This window comes from Columba livia, chromosome 21 (assembly GCF_036013475.1).
Source record: "Columba livia isolate bColLiv1 breed racing homer chromosome 21, bColLiv1.pat.W.v2, whole genome shotgun sequence".
NCBI classification, from domain to species: domain Eukaryota; kingdom Metazoa; phylum Chordata; class Aves; order Columbiformes; family Columbidae; genus Columba; species Columba livia.
In genome coordinates, this window is record NC_088622.1 from 3224221 (window position 1) to 3247164 (window position 22944).

At 47.1% G+C, this 22944-nt stretch overlaps 2 protein-coding genes across 10 annotated transcripts in view; both read left to right on the forward strand.

The window, feature by feature from the left end:
- The first annotated feature begins 1200 nt into the window (after window positions 1-1200).
- Window positions 1201-2130, forward strand: LOC135575969 (forkhead box protein L2-like). Its single transcript, XM_065038004.1, has one exon. The coding sequence runs from the start codon at window positions 1338-1340 to the stop codon at window positions 1986-1988; it is 651 nt and encodes a 216-aa protein (XP_064894076.1). The 5' UTR covers window positions 1201-1337; the 3' UTR covers window positions 1989-2130.
- A 5225-nt stretch (window positions 2131-7355) lies between these two features.
- PIK3CD (phosphatidylinositol-4,5-bisphosphate 3-kinase catalytic subunit delta) overlaps window positions 7356-22944 on the forward strand; it is a 35616-nt gene continuing 20027 nt past the window's right edge. Inside the window, exons 1-3 of one of the 9 annotated variants that reach the window (XM_065037482.1) lie at window positions 7356-7494; window positions 7627-7696; window positions 22594-22667. The gene's annotated coding sequence lies outside the window, so the exon portion shown is untranslated. Of the gene's footprint in view, window positions 7495-7556; window positions 7697-16427; window positions 16511-17782; window positions 17955-21547; window positions 22032-22593; window positions 22668-22767; window positions 22884-22944 lie in introns of those variants that run through there. The other 8 variants (XM_065037487.1, XM_065037488.1, XM_065037484.1 and 5 more) reach the window with 8 other exon arrangements.

Here is a 22944-nt window from a genome sequence, read left to right on the forward strand (position 1 = left end):
AATATTTTTCTTTAAAAAATAAAAACTGAGAAGTTTTCACCTTAGTGTGATTCTGTTTCTTGGGGAGCTGAATGTTTTTGGGGGAGATTGAGACGGTATTTGTGCTTGTATCTGTCTGACATTCTTTTAAAGCCAGCAAGGGGCAAGAGAAAGCACAGAGCTTTGTGAGCTTCCCCAAATGAAGGAGAAGCTATGGCCGTGATCTGGAGGTGGAAGGGGAGTACATTGTTGTGCTTTGAAGGCTTTCCGTCAGTTGAAGGGAAGTCACCTTACAATCTGTGTTCATTTGGCACATGAGGGATTTTTTCCTCTATGAGAGCTGAGAGTCTTCCCAAGATTTTGCTTTTATGTTATTTTATAATCTTGAATTTATGCTTTTATTTTGTAATGTAAATTAAGAGACCAGTGGCGTAAGGGATGTTTCATTCTTAGTAATTTAAATATTTCCATCTATCCCAGTGGAAGTTTTCTAATCAAAGACCTGTACAGTATTTTAAAAATATGAGACATGACAGCGTTGTTTCACCCACCACTACAAAGCTACTGTTGGTAGTTTCTATAAACTGAGAACAGCAGCCTGGTAGTCATCTGTGTTTTCCTTCTGTTTCTTAGCTCTGTACAACCTATGGAAAAGAAGAACTGATTCCTTCCAGACCAGTGAGTCATGATATTTTTTAAATAAGGTTTGGTGGTAGTTTTGATTTTTTCTTTTTAATTAAGGGTGAGCAAAGAAACACTTTCCAAAGGAGGATGAGTGGCATCACCCCGCTAATAATTCTTTATGTATGGATGTATATCAAAGCATTTGGTGAATTGTAGTGCTTGTACAAATGCGACACTGATAAAATCAAGCCTGCTGTGGCTCAGAGCTCTGCTCCTCTGCTGTTCCTCGTTGGTACTGGTGAGGATCTGCTGAGCTGAGGCTTCCCCTGGCAGCTGTGATGCTGGGGAGCAGCTGGGCCAGTGGTGATGATGCTGTGTGCTGCACCAGGGCAGGATGCGTTTGCATCTGGAAGCAGTGGGTGTGCAGCTGAGCACCTCACCTCACTGAAACGCTAAGAGTCAATATATTCCACTGCTTTCACTGCAGGTAAACTGCGGTTCAACGCTGAGCTTTGCCGGGGCCGCCCCCCCTGGGCCTTTCTGCCCTTGCCCTGAGCTCCGCTCCCCTCCCGCAGTTCTCCCCCCACCGCCGCCTTTCACCCGCTCCTCGGTGTTTGGGTTTGCGAACCTAAAGCGCCGTCCTGACCCGCCCGCGACCCCAAACAGCCCGGGGGCTGGCGGGGGGGGTGGAGAACTTTTAGAGGGGCCGCTGCGCGCCCGGGGGAGCTGCGGCCATGGGGGAGCCAGAGCCCGGCGAGGCGCGGGGGGCTGCGGGCAGCCCGGGAGCGGCGGAGCCGCTGCAGAAGCCGCCTTACTCCTACGTGGCTCTGATCGCCATGGCCATCCGGGCCAGCCCCGAGCAGCGCCTTCCCCTCAGCGGCATCTACGCCTACATCGCGGGGCGCTTCCCCTACTACCGCGGCTGCCCCAAGGGCTGGCAGAACAGCGTCCGCCACAACCTCAGCCTCAACCCCTGCTTCCGCCGCCTGCCCCGCAGCCAGGCCGGCCCCGCCGCCCCCCGCCGCGGCGGAGACTGGGCGCTGGACCCCGCTTTCCAGGACATGTTCCCGGAGGGCGATTACCGGCGGCGCCGCCGGCCGCGCCGCCCCTCGGCCCCGCCGCCCGCCGCGCCGCCCCCCGCCGCGCCCCGGCCGCTGCCCCCGGGCTGCCCGCACGGCCCCTGCCCGGCGCTGGCGCTGCCCTGCGGCTGCCGCTGCTCCGAGCTGCCCGCCTGGGGCCCGCCCGGCTTCCTGGGGCCGCCGGTGGGGCTGCCGGCCTGGCCGCTGCCCGGCGGCCCCGGGGCCAGGGCGGTTCTGCGCCCGGCAGAGCCGGAGCTGGGGGTGACCTGCGAGTGGGGGGCGAAGCTGCTCCCCGCCTTTAAATGAGACCCCGGCGGGAGATGCGCTGCCCTGGGACGGGGTGTTGCGGGTTCCGGGGTGCTTCTGCATCTCGGCTGAATTTCTGAGAAAGTGACTTAAAAACGCTCAAGCTATGGGAGACGCCTGAAGGAAGATTGATGTGAAAAGTTCCCGTTGCGGTGACTGAGATGTGCTGCCTTGTTTGACTCCTCCGTGCTGCGAGGAGTGTGAATTGTGCTTCAGAACTGCTTCATCGGTTTGGATTTGGGGATGGGGGCGTTATGATTCCGTTGTTTGGACCTTCAGGCAAGACTAAGCGGGGGCTGCATTCGAGCAAGGTGATCAGGATCTTCCCGATCTGAAAGGACACGGGGAGTCTCATAGATGCTGGTCCTTGCAATAGTGAAACTTGGTTCATGCAGGGAAATTACCTTTCAAGTGTCCTTAAACTCATTTTGGAGCTTTTCTTTCAAAGTTTCTGAAAAAGCAATATATGTGGGTTTTTTTTTTTGGGGGGGGGAAAGGGAGACCCCCAACTCAGCAAAACACAAACCCCAAAGCTCTTTGGAGTATACTGGAAATCCTGTGGGTTTGTATTTGTAGTGAATATATATGGTATTATTCATACAGTAAAGGGTTGTTTTATATTGTTGCTTGTTATATATGTTTACATATGTTCCTTGTTAACATGTTTCTTATAAATGATGCTATAATTACCATATAAGGGTCTTTTCCCCTTTAATTTCGGGAGGGGCTGTTTTTGTGCTTTCCCCTCAAAATAAGGGTTCAGAGACAAAATACACTTCTAGTAAGAACTGTGTTTTCAGTTCAAGGGAGACAAGAGTTCAAATACCATTAGGTGAAGAGCAGCACTTGCATGTTATATTTAATTACTTGTTTAATAAATGGTGTTTCTTAACAGTTGTGGCTTCAGAAAGTACTTAAACTGTTTTGATGCTTTCTTGATGATCCTTGAAAGAAGGTGCGACTTAAATCCAGTTTTATGGTTGCTATTTTAGACTTACAAAATGATTCTGTATGTTGTCTTTACTTTCTAACAATATGATATAAACAATGCTGCAAATACTGTTAGGTTTAGCTGGGGCGACAACTTTATGGTTGTTATTACAGGATGCCAACATATTAAAGATATTGCAGTTTTATGATTTTTCAGGTTGCTTTTTGTTTTCTTTGTGTCTCATTTTTCACGTAGCTCCTGGTAACCTTGAAAACGAAGCCACTTGCTGTCCTTTGAAAAGCTCTATTTGAACTTTGGTTATAAAATCCGTTTGGTGCCCAGAGTGGAATGCAAGTACATAAGCACATAAGGGTTTCCGTATGTTGCTCTTGGTGCTTCTCGCTGGTTTTCTGTCACTTGTGGGCCGCAGGGTGTCCCAGTCTGGGTCATCTTAATTGTCCCTTGCAAATAAAATAAAGGCTGCAAAACAGGGCCAAAAAGTGGGATTTTTGGGACGGCTTCTCTTTTTTTATGTGAAGTACCCTCTCTTGGAGGGGGAAACAGCTGCTCCACTTTCTGAAGGGCCAGTTAATCATTTTTCCAGGGTAACTTCATGTTACCCAGAGGCCCAGGGCACCTGGGGACACCTGCGCCTGATCTGGGCTCATCAGAGCCAGAGCCTCCTCAGGCCCTGCTGCTCTGGGGAGCTCTCCCTGCAGAAACCAGACCCGAACCAGGGTTGTTTTTGGAGCCGATCTGCCTGTGACCCCCGGCACGGTTGGGCTGAGGTAAGTAATGGGGTTTTTTATTTCTGTTTCGTGACTTGGCGCCTCACGCTGTGTTTTGTGAGGGGAGCTCGGCCTCCTCCGCTGTGGGCGCTCCCTTGTGTGTCCTCCCACCCCATGCATAGATAAGGTTACTTCTCTGTGCCTTCAAGTAAAGATCACTTCTATGCTCGTTATTCCCCTCAAACATAAAAGATTATAATGAGGGTATAAAGTGAATTTTATAGGTCAAAGGAAGCAGCCTGGGTGGTTTTTTGGAGGCTGCGTGCCCGCGGCCTGCAAGGCCTTTGGTGCTGTTGGCTTTGTATGTGTCCAGAGGAAGAATTTGCCACTTATTTCTGTGTGTGTTATAGTGGCAGCTCCAGGCTTCATTCCTGGGCCCTGACCCAGCTGAGAGAGGTGGAACAGAAAAAAATGTGTATTTACAGCCATTTACAGCAACTGGCAAGTAAACAAGTGCTTTACTGCACCTTTGTCCAGCTCAGGTAATCCTGCATGCAGCAAGAAATAGACACGTCATACTCTAAAGTGGACTTTATTGTTGGGTTTTTGTAGCTTTTTTTGGTTGTTCTTCCCTGTTTTAACTTTCAGGGGACTATTGTTGAGGTGTCTATTCTCACACAGAGATGATGAGCACAGTGGAAAGTATCAGCTACATCTGGTCCAGGTTTTTCAAAACTAGTGAATTTTGGGTGCTGGACACCTGATACTCTCACAATTTTTGAGTATCAGGCATTTAAAAGTATGTCAGTTTGGACTTCTACATTTAAATTTGGGAACAGCTAATTTGTTATCAATCCACTGTCACTGCTGATTTAGTAGCTGGAAGTTCTTTTGTATGTCTGAAATCCTTCAAAGACTGATTTTCCTTCATCTTTGTGGGTGATTCTCTGAGTAAATAAATGATATTCCCAATTAAATTTAGCTTTTTTGGGGGAAGGGAGGTGTTACTGGTGTATGGAAGTGGTGGTGTGTTTCTTTTGGGTGGGGGGGTTGTTGTTTGTGTTTGGTTTTCATTTTTTGGTTAAGTCTTCAGGATTTCCTGAAGCAGTTCTAGTTTTTAACTTTTCTGGATGTATTTAACTATAATTAGTTTACCAGCAGACTTGTGCGTAATAGTCTTCACAGCTACAGTATTCAGGCCCCTGGCATTTCTATTTAAAAAAATGTTTAGTGTCTAGGAAGGGAAACTGTGCTCAGTACATAAGCCTCTGTTTGTGGCTAAAACCATTTGTGATTCCACTAGGTGGAGCGTTGGTGTTGCTCATTGGTAAGAAGGATGGTTATTAATGAGGCTGAAACGGGTCTCAGTGAAACACCTCTGCAAAATGAAACAATAAATACACATGTCAAAGGGACATTCTAAAAGCCTATAAATGGAGATGGGAATATGAGTTCAAATGCCATTTTCACCTGCAGTGCTTTCTCCTTTTTCCTGTGGGCAGGTCCAGTCAGGTGTAGGTGGAATTTATTGTATTTCTTGTAAGAATAGAAGTGATGCACATGGCTGACCTATCTGCAGCCCAAGTTTCTTGTCCTTCCTCCTCGCATGCTCCTTATTGCACCTGCTTTGTCCTTTTATTGACTAGGGTTAGATAATACGGTTAGATCTCTTACACGTGTGTCTTTATTTGAATGCCACAGAAGAGTTAATCATCTCTCATAGCTCTCTGCCTTCTCGGGGGGTTCCTTCAGTTGTCAGCAGAGCTCTCTTCCCAAGGATGATTCAGAGCATTTAGATGGAGGCCTTGCTCTGAATCACTGCTTGCAGGAGCATCTCTCTTCATCAGCTATTGAACCAGACAGGACAGAACAGAGAGCCCGGGCGGGCTGGCTGCCCAGCTCTGCCAGCTTTACCGCTGGGAATCCCCCCAACCTCATTCAGCAACTCACACGCTCCCCCCATCACTCCCCGCATTACTTCTGTGGCTGGAACAGAAAACTGCAGTGTTGGCTGCATTTAAACATTTAAACCAGGGGGATTGCTCATGGTTCACACAGCTTTTTTAATGGCTCCGAAGCACAGGGGCCTCTCTCGTGTTTCGCATCTCTCCAGCAGCAGAGGGTCTTATTGGTAAGCCTCATTCTCTTGGGTTTGTGACTACATTTAGAAAACCTGACCTCTGCTTATTTTTCTTCAAGTTGTAGCCTTGGGTCAACATTCTTATAGGTTTTATAAATAAACCACAGCACAGCATATCCCTGTGCAAGCAATACAGAGGCTTTGAAAATGACCAAGGAAATATTGTGTTCCCCTTTCCCACCAGCAGATATCAGACTGTTTAATTCTTTTCTGTTGTGTTGCCTCGCATCTGTCTTCGTTCCCTCCCCTTTTGGTTTCAGCAATTAAAATAATGGTTTTATTTGTTATTAACAGTAGAAAATGAGGACCATTTTCACAGTGCTGAATTAGTACAGTTGTAAAAGACTTTTGACAAACGCTGTGCTAATATCTTAACTTGCTAGGGCCTATAACAGATCCTGAGCTGTCGCTCACTATGGGATGTGGCAGGTCATTTTGTGGCTAACTATTGTGAATTGTTGCCTGTTATGGCTCAGGTTATGCACGCTTATCCCACCTGCATTCATTTTAAATGTTGAGCTCTGGTCTCCAGAAGCACTAGATAAAATGTGTTGAGTTTGGCATTTTCCCTTGCTTTTAACATCACCAGGATTCTTGTGACATTGCTTCTTTTCCTTTTGTTTTATCCAGCTAGTTGGTTGACATAAAAATAGATGTGGTTACACGCAGAGATAAGTTGGACATACTTTATATGAAATAGAAGTCAGGGTGTTTGCTTGTTTGTCAGGGGTTTGCCTGACCTTTCTATCCCCTACTTGTGTTTTTGCCCCAGCTGTTGTTTCCCCATCTCCACCCTTTTAATCTCTCAGCCTTATGTAGAATTCTGAAAAGACAGAGGTGTGAGCAATAAAGTCTCCTGCAAAACAGGAATCTTTCTGTCAGAAGTTGCCGGCAGAGGATGAGTTGGGAGAGCTATGAATGCCAAGAGCTGCAGACAAGCTGATCCGCTGTCCCTCTTCAACAGATAGAGGCAACTCAGAATCCCTATTCCTTAAACAGGTTATATACATGTGTAAAAATGGTGCAAAGAGCTGTTTGCATGCAGCAGGTCATAAGCAAAGCTCAGATAGTCTGTAGGATGGTCTTCGGAAGATATTGGAAGCTGCAAATCTGGACTCCTGGGGGTAAAGGAGTTCCATACATTTCCTTGAGGTTTAAAGAATGAAATGGAAGCGAAGTGTTTGCTGTGACCTGTTCCTCTTAATCTGTGGCCATGGGACCTTCAGAGCAGGAATTAGACTTGTGTTCTGTCCCAGAGCTAGTCTAGCTTTAGGACTTTTCCCATGCATGATGGAGCAAAAATACCTTATCCAAGCTACAAAGAGAGCAGTGCTTTAGAAAACAAGCTAATGGCTGCGAGCGGCCATCCCCACCAGCACAGCCCCCTCAAGAAAAGGGTGCACTAGCAGCTCCTTGCAGCCATTCCTGCCTTTCCCACTGCGCAGGAGCAGCCCCCGTGTGCTGGGACGCAGGTTGGAAGTGCAGCAGGCACCCTGGGATCCTCTGCTACCCGTGGGTTCAGTCTGGCTCTCTGAATACCAGCTGGACTCCCACCTCTGCCCCCGAGACCAGCAGAGTCTAGCGAGACATGTTTCCCTTCATGCTGCTGGATTTCCCCTCCCTCAGTGGCTCTTTGGCCGTGCGACTCCGTAACCAGTTTCCCGTCAAGAGCAAGAGCGGCGTTTCTCGCTGAGAATGCGGCCTGTGGTACGGGGGTGGGAAGGGAAGAGGGGGTTGGGGAAGCTGTTGCTGCTGCAGTTTCTGTGCCTCAATCTGTATTCTCTCTCTTCTCTGCATGGCTTCCTGTTTTTTCACACCACCGCTCTTCGAAACAACAAGCTGCAAGCGGCGCGGAGGACGGGGTGGAGGTTTGTAGGCTGGAAGAAGCCTCTGGCGACACTTGCAAAAGGTTTGGGTGCAGGTTCTGGAAAAGGCGCTACATGCTCATGTGTTTCTCTGGGTGTGATCCTGCCGCTGTGTGCCGCAGAAGTGGCTCTCTGAGCGGGGGGTGCTGTGGGTTACTCCTCAGAAATGCGTTGCCCGGTGCTGCGTGATGGCAGCAGAATTGTCTGTTAATTTTCCTCTTTAGCAGTTGCCTTCCTCAGCTGCTCTTGAATAGACAAAACTAGAATTTGCCCTGTACTTAGGCACCTTTTGGTAGTCAGTTGGATGTAGTCAGTGTCAGAATAATGCTGAAAGATGAACTGCCAGTGCTGATTCCTGCAGAATTTGGGATCTTAGACTTAAAAAGCCTGCACAGTCCAGGTTTTTTTATGTTGTGTGATGGGCAAGTACCTCGTTTGAAAGGCAGTGGTTAGGAGTTGCTCTGCCTTTCTGTGATCTTGTCCAGCTGGTGCTCGCGCAGAGGCTGGACGATAGCAAACTGCTCAGAGAAGTGATGCCCAAGCTGAGAGCATGATGGCAATTGCTAACGGTTTGTAAAGGACTGAGAATTATGAGAGCTGTGACTTCTGTTTGTCGGATGCCTGGCAGCATTCATGGAAAGCAAGCTGCATTATAGGAACTCTGCCTTTTCCCAGTTTCCTACAGACTTAGATGAGTGAGTCTCTACTTACTCTGATTAAATCCATAATTCATCTCTGGCAGATGAATAACTTGTGGGGCCGAGGGAGCTGCTCTGTCATATGGAACCATGATCATGTTAACTTTAGTATGTGCTCTGTGTTCTTGTTCAATGCTCTGTGCTTTAATGAGAGGCACAAGGAGTCCTGTGCTCTATTCAGTATGATTGTTGCAGAACAGATTATTTTTAATCTGAAATGATTGTGTTGATGCCTTTTCTGCCGGTGAGTCGAAAGATAAATTCTCTAGAAGCAAAAATTTGTGAGGGATGCCTTTGGGCCAAGGCACGGCACAAATGGCTGCTCCTGAGGTGCTGTTTTTATTGGTGACATCGGGCCCTCTCTTTGCTAACGTGTTGCTAAGTGGCTTGAAAAGCTGATTTTCTGGATAACAGTTGCAGAGTCCAGAGAAAGGTAAATAGAGGATTAGATTGCAAAGTCTTGTTCTGGCAATGGTTTATCTCCGCAGGAGGCGGCCGGGCGGCCGAGCCAGCACAGCTGCTGCTGCTGGAGCCCCTTGCTTGCCAGACAGCGCTGTAGGCGCAGGGCAAGATTGCATCAGTTATTGAGCCTAGTAAAAAATAATTAGCAAGACAACAGCAGGCAAATGGGCAGGGAGGAGAAAAACAGCCGCCAAAGCACGGAAAGATTGGACTTCACCAGAATATTGTTCTTTACTGAAGAGAATCAGTCAAACAGAGGGACAAGCCCAGTGAGATGCCCGGTTACAGCCAGATGATTTCTGAGCACTTGCAGCCTGTAGAACTGCTGATGTGCTCCTTTCCTTCAGGGACAGTTAACTACACATGTGTAGCAGAGGGTGATTCAGTCACCTGTGATAAGATCTAACATATCTTAAACCGAGTAAATAAACAAGTAGCAGCATAAACTTAATAGCTCTTTACTAGAGCTCAGTTGCCTCTCCGTAATGGAAAGTTTCAGGGAAACTTGGGGGGAATTTGCACACATGCAATCAGAGCTGCTGACTCCTCATTCAGAGCAGAGAAAAACATTATTTTCAGAATCAGTTATGCTGTGCTTTTTTTTTTTTATGGTCTCTTCCTCTATTTTTTTGCAACATAAAAGAAGCAGCATGACCAGTTTTAATTTTCTGCTATAAGACTGATCCCAGCATATTCAACCTTATTCAACCTTTGCTAATTCACATGTGTGTAGAACTGCCCAGGCATGTGTTTGTAGACTGCTTGTAGTTACAAGGTCTCCAAAGTACGGCCAAGGTTGGGAGCACAACCATCTGCCAACGAGCTGGAAACAGTGACCATCAACAATGTGATAAAAATCAATCAAGGTTTGATTGTCCCATAGCTGGCCATTTTGCTATCTCAAAAGCACCTGAAGGGGAAGACTTTGTGAGCTCTCTCTCCTGTGCAAGTTTGTCAGGTAACCTTGTCTTTACTTTTTTTGCAACACAGCAGTATTTCACATGCTATTTTTCACAATTTGTAAATTGAGTAGACTTTTGGCTGCCTTCCCTCCTTTGGTCAGCTGGACCCCACAAAAGAGGTTCAAAAAGGGAGCAGGGAAACTGCTGTGATGCTCTGGATTGAGCAATTCCCAGTGCCAAGTAATCTGTTACCAGCAAAGGTGCTGATGGAGATAAGGGTTCAGGAAAGACAGGAGCCATGGGGGACAAATGAAATCAGATGCATGTACGTGTGCATCTCTTGGCAAAATACATTTCAAATCTCTGTGGACTTTTGCTGCTTCTGATTCAGCAATAAAAATAAAATAAAATGGGTTTTGAGGGGTTAGTTGGTTTGGTTTTTTGTCATTTGCTAATCTGAGGGAGCTGCTCTGGTCTTTGTTTGCTACGTGACCACAAGGAAAAGGCTGCCTGGTGTTTCGGGAACAGAATATGATGCTGGTCTCCATTCCCCCACTGTTGCCCGTGACCTCCCAGCACCAGGAACACACAAGCAGAGTGCACGGGAATAAGCAGCAGCAATCAATAAAGCATTGAAGGAAGAGAAGAAAGGTAAATAAATAATGTGCACGGAGGAATAGTCAGGGCATGACCTATTAGTGCTGAATGGTCTCTAAGTGGGTGCTGTGGCTGGGGTTGTGATGATGTGACATTAAAAGCCCATATGGCATGTCAGGAGCTCGGTGTTGTAAAGGGGCATTTGTCTGGCTGCAGGGCGGGAGCTGGTAAATAGGCAAGTGTGACAGGCTGGGAAATGACATGGAAAGAGAAATGCTTCTGTGAAAGGAGAAGTCTGAGGAGGAGGAAGGATATATTATTAGTGCCAAAGGGCTTCTGAATTTCTTTCGCTTTTGCCACAGGAGGAATTGTGTGTAGTAGCTACATATATTTTTACTGGGTGTTTTCGGGAATGGGAAGGAAATGTCTATAAAGGCTTTTTTTTCTTTACGAACTTTTCTTTAGACAACTGAGTGAGCATCTTGGCTCCCCGAGCACCCCAAATGAACCTGAGGGATGAGCAGGTGGGTGGCGTGTGGTCGCCAAAGCAGCAGCCAGGAGGTGCTGCCGTTGAGCAGTTCAGTGCCGACAGGCTCACTGGCCGGTGCTGAGGCCAGCGCTTTCCTGCGCGTCCACCTCACCCCCTGGCATCTCTGACCTCTCAGAGCAAAGCAACCCAAGTTTCCTGCTGTGCCCCATCGTGAGAGAGTTGCTTTTTGGCTGAGAATATAGAAGTTTGAAATGGGATGGTAACGAGAGGCTCTTTGCTGACACTAACATAATTGTGATAGTTCCCTTTTCTGGTGCCTTATTTCTTGTTGCTGATTCTTTCAAAACTTTTCCTTCTAGAAGTGTGGCTTTATGGTCAGGTCATTGGAAACAAGCTACATCCCCTCTTGCGGTATTCTAGCAAATGGCTGCATTTGGTCTATGTTTTCAAGTGGTTTCCATGTTTCTTGGTATTTCCAATGGGAACTCCAGATCATTTAATTCTCAAAGTCACACAAAGCAGTGTGGCTTGGCAACATGCTTTGGCAATAATTACGTGCTGTACAGAACAGCACGTACCTATCAAGCTGGTGCTTATGGAAAGAGGCTGTATAGATTTCATTCAACTTCTCCAATAAATTTCCAAGCCTAATTCAGAAAGCGTCACCTTGCCCAAGTTGCGCATGAACTCAGTGGCACAATCCATCTCCTTTTTGGCAGTGATGTGCCCCTGGTTTCTGCATGTAGGCATCCAAGCATCAGTCTTCTTGCTGCCTGGGAGCTCTGCTAACTATGTGTGTCCCCTCCTACCCCTGTTATTTTGTCGTTTTATCCATGAGGTTTTGTTCTGTGTCTTTCTACCCATGGCCTTTAGAAGGAGAGCAAATTGAAAATCTGGCTCCTGACTGCAGCTCATTTATACCAGTCACTCAAAACACTAAACAGAAAGTGGGTAGGAGGAAGGAAATGAGAGGTTGAGTTTTTTCCTGTTGCAGGTAAAAAGGAAATAAAATAGGAAATCCAATGTGAAGTTGCCACCTTGCTGAGCCTCCACCAGCACCACAGGCTTTATGACTGCTCTGTTGGGCTATGCCAAAAAGGTACTTTGAAGAATAAGGATGACAGGTATTTTTAACCCCCTTTTTAGGGCCTGGGAGCCCCAGGGCTCTGGCACGTGCATGGTGAGGAGGGCCAGCAGAGTGCTTTGTGTGTGAGCTTTGCGCAGGGGCCATGCTGTTGTCCAGATCCTGCGTGTCCCTGTGTTGGAGAGTCACTAGGTCATTCTGGGTCTCAATTTGGCAGTCAAGGAGGAAAAAAAACAGCACTGAACTATTGGGAAAAAATGCAGAAGAATATAAATTCCATTGTAACAAGCTGCCTGGGTTACTTAGAGAAAAAAAGTGTTACTGTGACTGTTTTCCACCAACCCAAATTAATAATATTAGTCGCTGCATCGCTGGGTAGAAGATCTGTGAGTATCGTACAAAACAGTTTGGTATGATATTGGTGGTTGTCATTCGTAAATCACATTGTAAACGCTGGTCTCTTGAGTGATCCAATACTGAGCGTTGCTGTTCCCTCCGTCCCAGACGGGAAATTGAGGCAGCGAGTTCATAGCGTGGCCGGTGCCATGGCCAGGCTGGTGCCATGGCCAGGGACAGCGTGAGACCCACAAGACTCCTGTGAAACAGCAAATTTAGCTACTTAAGTGCCTCCTGCTGGTGTGTGGGGAGACCCAACCTCACTCAAACCCAGGCTGCTGCCACATTTTAAATGATGATACAGTAATAACAAACAGTGAAGCTTTTTACTTTATTTTGAGAGGCACTCAGCCTTGTAGCATATAGTGTAAGTGCTCAATGTAGTTAATACTTGTCCGGTATGGTTTCCCAGTCCTAGTTGTGTTTAGGCGGGCTGGAATGTTTGCTTCTGTGAAATACATCGTCTCTGTAAATATTTTTAAAGACTTAATGCAAACAAACATTATCTATTTCTGGCCCAAAATTTGAGGACAAAAATTTTGCACTTTCCTGCTACCGAAAAGAGTTTGTTTTTCCTTCAACGCTGTTCCCAGGGTAAAAGTTGTGGGTTTACCTCCAGCTATGTAAATGATTTTTCATCATTATGTCTCAGGTGGAAATTTCCCTCTTCACAAATGGAAATTTTATCCTGGTAACAGTAAAAATAATAATTTGCTTTCAGCCCAAACCGTCTCTCATTTGAGAGAAAAAAAGGAAAACATAGCATTCACATTCCTGTTCTGCTTGTTGTCATTGATGACTCATGGAATGGCCTTTGCTACTTATTTCTGACTCTTAAGTGATTTTTCAGGTGGCTGCTAAAACATTCTTAAAGCATTTGTCACTGGCATCTGCCTCATCTTGTAACACGATACATATATTTTATTTTTTATGCAGAGAGTGTATTTGTTTGGGTTCTGAATGTTGCTTAGTTTGGAATACACACTTTAAACATCAAATAAAGCTAAACAAACACCACCCAAATATAACAAACTCATGAGTTTGTGCAAAATATTTAGCACGGGCAGGCACCTGTGTCTGTCTGTCCTCAGTGTGCAGCCACCCACACAGAAGTTTGCAAGATCCGGTCTTACTGGAAACAATTAAGAAGGACCCCCAAAATTCCCAGACTGGATGAAAGACCTTTTATTTAGTGCTCTGACTTTATCGCTGTGGTCTGGGTTTATATTTTTTTGAGAACCCATCACTTATGTGAACTTAAACTGTACTTCTGAGTGTTGCTTTTCTTCTGGTAGCAAACAAAAAGATCCAGAATCCCCTAACAGTAATTTCAAGATTAAATAGCATGGTTTAATTAAACAGGCAGTTATGACTCATAATGGAAATCTGTGGTTTTATAGATCACTCACTTTCTGCAAAAAGTACTCCCAAGAAATGGTATTGCAAAAAATCAGAGGAAAGTTGTTTGTCCCTCCTGAAGAACCGATAGAAAAGGGACGTGGCTTCTGTCCATTTGTGCCTGACATCCTTTGGTTTTGTATTAAAAAAATCTTCAACAGAAGTGAGTTTTTGAGAGATAGCCCTTGTGTGCGTGGGAAAGCATGGGGGGGTGTGTGTGTGCAGTTGTATTTTGAAGTGATAAAGAAGCAAACGATATTTTTGTGTTGCGACATTGGCGCTTTGAACTTCTGTAGCACCACCAGTTAAAGACCTCAAATGACTTGTGCAAACAGCAAAGCTTCACAAAATGCCCTGTGAAACACAGGAGTAATATTATCTGTGTTCTGCACGCAGAGAAATGGGTGGAACAACTTATTAAAGGCCGTGACATCGGGGCCAGTGTGAGTAGAACGTGAGGACCTTACTTCGGGTCCTGTTCTTGGAAGCATTAAGTCTTGGGGTTTCGGAGCAGCGTGTGTAGTTCTGATGGTGTGTGTTTTCTCCTACAATCCATTTTTGTCTGATTGCAGCCAGTAGCTTGGACTGTATCCCTGGCAGAGCTGTGGCCTCTTGCAGAATTGGGTCAGTAGCATCTCCCCCCATCTAACATGTAATACTTTCCACTCCCTTCTCTGGGATGTTGTGCTGGTCCTTTGAAATTCTGATGAAGAAACACCCCAGGAGGGTTCAAGTGAAGCCTCCTGGTTCATTTTGATAACTTTCTAAGGAGAACCGCCTCCAGGGCTTTTTCTCTTTTACAAGTCCTGTAGTATCATAGTATCATTTTGGTTGGAAGAGACCCTCAGGGTCACCACCATGACCCTTTAACCAGGGCAGATAAGGTTTGTTTGGCTTTTTTTACGCCTTTAACCTTGGCCCTGTCGGGCATTGTCAAGCCCACAAATATATAAAAAAATATATACGCATTTAAAGAAATCCCAACAAAGAATTAAAATCCTGTAGCAGGGCAGCATTATGGTGCAGCACAGAGCCCCTTTGTGCGGGACGCAAAAAGAAACAGGGATCTTTGAGCCCCGAAGCGCTGTTTGTTTTGGCATTTCTCAGCAGAGCCCGTACCTGCAGCTGCCCTTGCACAGCCGAGCTCTGTGCTCGCCTCCGACCGCTCGTGTGGATCGGTGCTGCACGCTTCACGTGGCTCTGATCCTATTTCAGCTCTTGTTGCCAAAAAGCCCCCTCTTTTGACTCTTAAATGAGAGCGAGTTAGCAGCCGTGTTTGCAGACCAACGGCGTGGCTGAAGCGCGAATGCGGTTTCCCGCCTCTTTGGTAGTGTTAACCACATGGAGCAAATAGTTTCAACTCTCCTAAAACTGCTCTGGCTTCCTGTTTGCTTTGTGGTGCAATTAGATGTGGTGAGGTTTGTTTTGTTTTGTTTTTTAATTTGTTTGTTTACCCCGTATACCACTAAATGGAGGACAAGAGAGGTTACTTCTAGCTTTGCCTATAGAAGTGGTGAACACAGCTTCATATAAGAGCTGACAATACAAAATTAACCTTTTGGAGTTTTAGACCTGATAAGCATGCTGTGGGAATGGTCTTTTTGAACTAATATTGGACGCCTTTGAAATAATGCCACGCAGATGCCACCAGCCCTTCTTACCAGTGTTTTCTTCAAGGCTCGTCCTTGTAAGTGTTCAGTACAGTCCTGTATGTGAAATTTGGAGATGATTAATAGAAAAGCTGTCGAAAATGAAAGAAATAGCAGAACAGAAACCAGAATTCCTGTAAACAGTCTGTTAAAAATATCTTCAGCACATGTCAGGGCCGATGATTTAAAATAGACAGTTTCTGAGCTTTAAAAGGTCATTTTAAGACCTGATAGTGGATTCAAATGGAGTTGAAGATAAATACTTCAGCAGTCACATTTTGTACGGATGGTAAGAAATGTGTTGCCAACTAGTAATGTTCAGGGGAAAAAAATTGAGTTAGATTGCAAGAATAATGAGCTTTTATTGGATTATAACCTGGAAAACAAAAACAATTTATACCTTAATCACATGCCTCCAGCAGCAGAAGCTTTAGGAAAAAATGGTGATTCTGGGAGTCGTACAATGGCAGGACCAGTCAGGGCAATGTCCGATACCAAGATTGTTTGTTTCTGCATGTGAGAGGGAAACAATTAAAAGCACAAGTCCAGGTTCACGATCTCTTATTACTTGTGACCCAAAGTGCAAGGGGAGATGTGTGAAAAGATATATATTTTTTTTCAAATTAGCAAAAGGTCTTTGAGTATCGAATTGCTGCTGAAAAATTAATGAGACAGAGGATAGTGATTGTCTTTGAAGGCTGGAAACATTTCTTATCCCCATCTGCTGCTTTGGAACCACTGATTTCCCACGACAGTCCAGAGATGCTCTGTGCACGGGGGTGACAGCAGCCCCGTGGGGTGGCTGTGTAGTGCACAAGTGCAGCTGCACCTCGCTGGGGCTCAGAGCAGGACCCAGTGCAGGGGTTCAGCTGCACACCGCGCCCGGCCCAGAGTCACCGGTGCGTGGGACACGGCGCTTTTCCACCCGGGTGGACGGGCGGCGCTCGCTGCGCGGCGCTTTGCAGTCGGTGCCTGACCGGCGACGGGGCGTGGACGTGGATGGGGCCCGCAATGGGCGTGGCTGTCGGTTGGGCGGGGCCGTGACTGGGGCGGGGCCGTTGGCGGAGCGGTACAGCGACTGGGGCGTGGTCGTAGGCGGGGCCGCAACTGGGGCGGGGCCAGCGGATGGGCGGGGCCTGGCCGGGCCGCGCCGGGAGCGCGGGCGCCGCGGCAGCAGCGCAGGTGAGCGCCGGGGGGACCGGGAATGGGGGGGCCCTTGGCGGTGGCGGGGGGGACCAGGGCCCGACAGGAGCGACAGCAGAGGAGCGACATCATGTCCCCCGCCGCGCCGTGGCGCTGCGCATCCCTGGCCGCGGCTCCGGGAGTCCTTGCCCGCGGCTCCGGGGTCGGTGCGCGGGTACGGCGGGGTCTCCGCGGCTGGCAGGGTGTCTGTCCTCCGTGTCTCGCTCCTGCGTGTGTCGCTGTGCCCTTTGCGGCAAATTCTAATTACTCCTCGGATTCCTTTGACAAACAGTGTTCCTACAAAAAAAACACCTTTGCTTCAGGTATTTTAAGACTCGATGACCTACGGAGGTGAATGTAGATTTTAGCCGCTCCGGCGACAGCCCTTGAAGCCGACACCCCCCCTGGTCCCCCCCCCCCGCAGCAGTAGATGCGCTGCCAGCAGCACTCCTCTGGTTTCCAGGGCGGGTGGGTGGCATCGGGCTTTCGTTTTTTGGCCAGGAATTGCGCAGTAACCGCTCATGTCACCGCTGAGCAGCTCCAGGGCTGTTGGGGGGTCTTGTCCTGCTGGGATTCCTGCTCGGCCTTTACCCGGCAGGTTTGGTGCTCGACACCTTGTCTCTGCAGTTAAGAGTCATCCAAAGGTTTGTGCACCCTTAGCAGCATCTGGCCATCCCGTACTTTCCTCGGTGTCAGAGTTGTGCTGCCCCAGTTCGTTGCTAACGGTGGTGTATTTCTACTATGGGTTAGCTTTGGACTGTGTGTTTTGACAGGGCACAAGGGTCTTTTGACATCTTTCTTAGCAGCTGGGGACGGTGTGCTGCGTGTGCTCCAGATGGGAACCTGAAAGTAAAGGAAGTTGAATATACTGGTGGAGGGTCATTAGGAATGTATGCCTTATTTTTTGTTTTCATCAGTAAGGTGCACTTGGGTTTCTGCTGTTGTCCCCTCATCAGAGCAGTTGGAAAAAGACTAATTTCAGTAACATCTTTGGCTAGAGGTTTTCATTTATCACAGCTTCCTCCACCTCCCAGGCTATGCCTGTGTTAGCAGTAACAGCCAGAGTGCAAAGATCCTAAACCACTTTGCCAGCATTTAAGAATTATGACATCCTTCATGAGGTATACTTGCAAATGTGAGAAAACTGAAACATGGAGGAGTTAGTTGTTTGAAGTCACGCATCAAACAGTTTTCAGGGTTAGGAATGGAACTTTGCAAGTTGTCGGTTTTCAGGCTCTTGCTTTAACCACTAAATATACTGTTTCCCACTAGATGCTTCCTCAGACAACCCCAGAAGCATAGTTGATTGACTGTGAGCTTGCCTAAAAGGCTGACTGGAAATTTCCGCCAGAGAAGGCTGTCTAGTCCTCCGTTCAGGTGCTTTTCTTGCTTCCTCGTATTCCTCTGCCTTTCTCTGGCGATACCGTTTTACTTCCAGAATGAGGTATGGCTTTGCATTTCCATTTCTCTTAAGTTGCTTTACCTGAGCTCTTCTTTCCTTCCCTCAGGCTATTGCTTGTGGTTGGATCTAAGGTCCTGCTGAGCTGGAATGATGGTAAATCACTCTGATGCTCTTTCTCCAGTTGCTCTGGCGCTGGGAGCCCCACAGAACTGCAGCCTCTTTTTATCACCATGTGTACATTCTACTTTCCTATCTCTTTCCTTGCTGACAACCCCTCTTATCATCAGCCCTGCACACAAACAAGGTTAGCTCCAGTTCAGATTGCATTAGTGTAGTTCTGCTTCCCATTACTTCTCTCTGTGAGCCTGCTTTATGGGGATGTGCATGTGTAAGGCGGGCATGGAGCTCCAAGTAAAGGCGCCTTTATTTTATAAAGGGAAGGGCACAAGCCAAAGGATGCTTTGGATCCAGTTGTTCAAAGCCTGATCCTGGTAGTCTCCACGTAGCTAGAATGCATCCTTGGAATGTGGAAAAATCTATGGCTCTTTGCTGACATCTTGATGCATGGAAGATGCTGATTTTGGTACATAAATGCTTTTAGCTACTGTTGAAAGAATGAATGAATCGGTGCAGGGAATTGCATGGCAGGATAGAAGAGATCAATGTACAAAACTGAAACTGATATTATGCAAAAAACTATATTTGATTTTTATATTTGGTAGAGGTAGAAGTTTTATTACGGTAAACTAAATAAAGGAGATGAGAATATCTCAAACTAGGGTTTGAAGAAATTAATCCTGAAGATACAAAAGCATTGTTTGTAGGGGTTGTTTGGTATTTGAATGCTTCTCCACACCTTTTCCAGGGCTCGTTGTTTTCTCCTGCTTAGTTTATGGGTCAAATCTTATACTTGTGTGTACGTGTTGGAGGAGGAACTGGAGACAATTAGAGCTGTGGTGCAACTCAGGTCTGTAGCGAGGGTGCAACAGTGTCACAGGAGTGGAAAGAGAGCAACAATGGCCTGGCAGCACAGTTGGGACACTGATCTGTATTTTACAGAAAGCTTAATGGAAGTTGTAAAGGAAACACTGTTGTTGACAGGAGAACAAAATCTATCCTGTTGATGCCACCTCCAAAGGGAATGATGTTAGCAGGTGTTCCAGAAGGCAGCAAAGCCGTTCATGTGGCAGAAAGGCTGCTGCCAGCTGAAGGTCCGGGCTCCGCATCGCTCGGGGCAGCAGCGTGAGGGGCTGGCGGTTCTCAGCCCAGCTTGCCGGGGATGCTGCCGGCTGGTTAGAGCATCGATCCGCTGTCTTGCAGGTCCCTGCTCAGCGGGGCTGAACAGCACAGCAGACACCTGCAGACGGACAGTCCCCCAGGCCGTTTCTAGCGCCTCTCACCAGCACGTGTTCCTTTTCAGATGAATAAACAGCCAGGTTGTCAATACTTAGCAGCAGGAAGAGCTGCAAAGGCCAGTCTTACTATGAACTTCTGTTGGTTGCATCCACATCATGGGACTGGAGCCTAAATCGGGATTTTTTTATGTTAAGGCACAAGAGAAGCAGGTACAGCGTGTTTTTTGCTGTGTGGCCCTACAAACTCCCACGTGCAGTCGCAGTTTGACTTGGTGGTGTGTCCCTCCTTGCTGCAGGAGTTTTCCCAGTCTGTTCTTGGAGGGGAATTTGCGGGTTAATTTTACACTGTCAGTGCTCAAATGACTTGCCTGCAGTGTATGGTGGACCCGTCTTACCCTGTGACCCCCACCAAAAAAGCAAGCCCAAACGTAAAACACCTTCAGAACACGCATGAAAGTGGCTCTGTGCCTATGAAAGCTTAGGGCTGGTTCAAATCTAAGGGTGTTTGATTGTGTGGGAAAGACACGGCCAGCACGTGTGTGCATAAAAATTCCCGTGGCCTCCTCCCCCAGCAAAGCCGATGGCTGCAATGAAAGTGATTTCCTGCTGTCTCCCACGCGACACGCGTCACCTGCGAGCTCCGCGCCGCTCATTTCTTATAAACTATAAAGGTATTTTTGTAGTCCTGAGGTTTAGTAATTTTGTAATCTGTTTGTGGTCGTTAGAGCTTCCGTGTCTAACGCTGCAGCCTCGCAGAGGTTTGTGGAACGCTGCTCTGTGTGTGATCTTGCTTGCTTGCTGCTTTTTTTTCCCTTCTCAATAGCAGTTGTATGTTGTAAACACCGGAGCTGTGTTTGATCAACTTCATAAGAGGAGGTTTGTGTTAGTGTGTTTTACGTTGACTGCTGGCTTGTTAAATACCGACCAGGTAATTTCAAATGTGTTTGTTATGCTCCGCATAAATTTACCTTTATGTACTGAACCCTCGGGTGCTTGGAACGAGTAGTTGAGGGTTGTGGGAGATGTGGCTGGTGGGGGAGGAAGAAGCATCGTAGGATGATGTGGGTGGGGGAATGTTCGAGCAGGAGGATGTTGTGGGGTGTGATGCAGGAGGGGGAGTGAGGACTGAGGGTGTTTAATGGTAGCAGTGGGTGGCTGCAGCTCGGCCTTGGTACGCAGGGCTCTTTGGTGGCCTGTGTACCTGCCTGAGGTTGGTTCTGCAGGTTTGCATCCCACTCAAACCTGAGCTTCTGTCTCTCCCGTGCTTGCCCCGGCTTTGAGAGATATGCAAGTTGTGCAGTAAACTAATTTCTGTCACGTGTGGGTTGATTAACTTGAACCCCAGGCTATCAGACCCGCAGGTCAGAGCCCTACAACAACATGGGATTTTTAATTTAACAACAATGTGTTCATTTACCAGGATGAAAGCCTGAGATGACGCTGGGGCTTTTGAAAATTGGCAGCTGCAATGGAGAATCCTTTTTTTTGAAGACTGCTGCAGTGAAAGACAAGGATTATATATCAAACAACCCCAGTAGCGTAAACCCTGACAAAAAAGACCGATTTGGCTCTTCGCAAATGGCAAAATGACCCAGAAAAAAGGGAGTTGTAAATTACTTTTATTTGTGAGGTCAAGATAGTGTGAACAAGGTTACAGCCTGGAGAGTTCTTTTCCAATTTCCCAAGGCAAAAGGGAAGATGAAGCGGTGGAGGAATATTAATTTATACAGAGCTCGCGTCATGTAAAAACTGTCACACTGGATCAGACCCAAGGTCCAACTAGCAGCATTCTGAATTTAGTAATGGGAAGGGCAAAGACTTGATAAATGAAGTATTAGAGACAGCACGAGTCCAGAGTTGTTCTTCCTTTGGCATATGCACTGCGGGTTCTGTTGGAAAAATCCCTCTAGATTGGGAAGGTTGGAAAGACCAAGTACTGAGCAATTTGAGCTTGACATTGTGCTAATAGCCTAGATAAGGTACCTCATATCTGATGGGATGTGGGATCAGGTAGAGACCCTCAGCAGAAGGAAGAGTTTCAGCCATTCTTGTGTCTTTGCTGGTCAGCAGAGTGGTGTGAGCTTTCTGCTCCTGTTGCCATTGGGAAAGGCTTAGGTAGCAGATACTCTAGAAACTTGCTGGGTTTGTTGTTAATGAGCAGAAGACGAGGCAACCTTGTTTTGCTTTATTCAAACTTGTAGACCTTGCCTCCTCCCCGTCACTTCCCTCCCTCCCAAGGCACATGGGTGGTTTTGTGGTCGCTATATCCGGTCCCTGTGCGATACAGCGTGTGTGCTGAGGAAGCAGGACAGATAAAGCACAGCTCGTGTTTCTGGGAATCCTTACCCCACGGTTGCTGGGGAAGTGTTGTGCTCCCGGCCATGGGCAGATAAGATGTTGGGCTTCTTGTCGTGCTGAAGCACAGGGCTGGCTCATGAGAAGCTGCCAGCAGGACTTGACGATTTGGGAGACCCAAATCTTCGGCAGGACGTTGCTCAGTTTCTTTCTAAGTCTGTACACTGTCTGACAGCTGCTAAGCCATATTTTAAGTTGTGAATGAGCACATTTTGTACTGGTTTCATTGGCTGAGGATAAGTGACGCTGTCAGAATTGCTCACGGCTGAATTTAGAGCCAGCCAAGAGTCAGAATGACAGGAGGCTGAGGCCTTGGTGTCCACAGCAGCTACGGACCATGGCTGTGTGAGCACCCTCCGGGCTGTTCTACTGGTGTGTTTCTCTGCTGACCTGCTGGAAAAACTCCCTGGTAAGTGAGAGGGGATTTAGGTGAGTGGTTTTCTCGGCTCAGGTGGTGTAAGGGAGGTAGAGCCACATATCTCTTGCTAGGAGCTGACGCTGATGGCTCCACGCTCTTCCTGCACATGGGGACAACACGCTTACCTGTGGGGGAAACTGCAGTTTTATCCTGCTGCAGTATTTTGTTTGTGGGCAAATGGATGGAGCGTGAGGGTTTCTCTGACTTTGGTGTTCATGTCTTTAAGAAAGAAACCATACGATGCGCTTCTGCTGAATGCCTTTTGTTTTAGTTGTTCCTGTGTGCACTTATCCTGTGTTTGAAAACAGCAGTTTGTACCTGATAGTTTTCAGTTTCCTTCTCTCCTTTTTGCACTGAGAAAAAAGGAATTCTAGAGCTGTGCCAAGTCAAAGGGTGCAGATGGAATTAACAAACATATTTTGATTGCCTCAGCCTTCAATTTCATTTTTCCTGTACTTTTAGAGGTGGAATAGACAGTGGAGTATAATTTGGTTTTATGTATAAAAATATATGCATGCTCAGAACCAACAGCACCTCTTTCTCCCTCTTGCAGACTGGAACTGAGCTCTGGAAAAACAAAGTGGATCTTGGAGCATGTGGCCTGAGGATCGCCTTGCAGAGCCAGGGGTAGGAATCATTGTTTCTGTTGGCTGCTTGGTCGTAGTTGAGCTATTGGGACAAGTGCCTTTGTTCTCAAGTGAAGATAATTCTTTAATTTCTTTGCCAGATGAGGATGTTAATCCCAGTCTAGAAGAGATTAGGAAAGGGTTGCATTGACATAGAAGCAAATTCTGCAGCAAGAATGCTTCTGTGGCTTAAAGGCCCTGGACTGGAAATTTGAAGGTGCCTGTTTTCCTGAGCTATCAGGATATGCTGACCTTCCTTTCTTTGGGTCCTTTAGCAC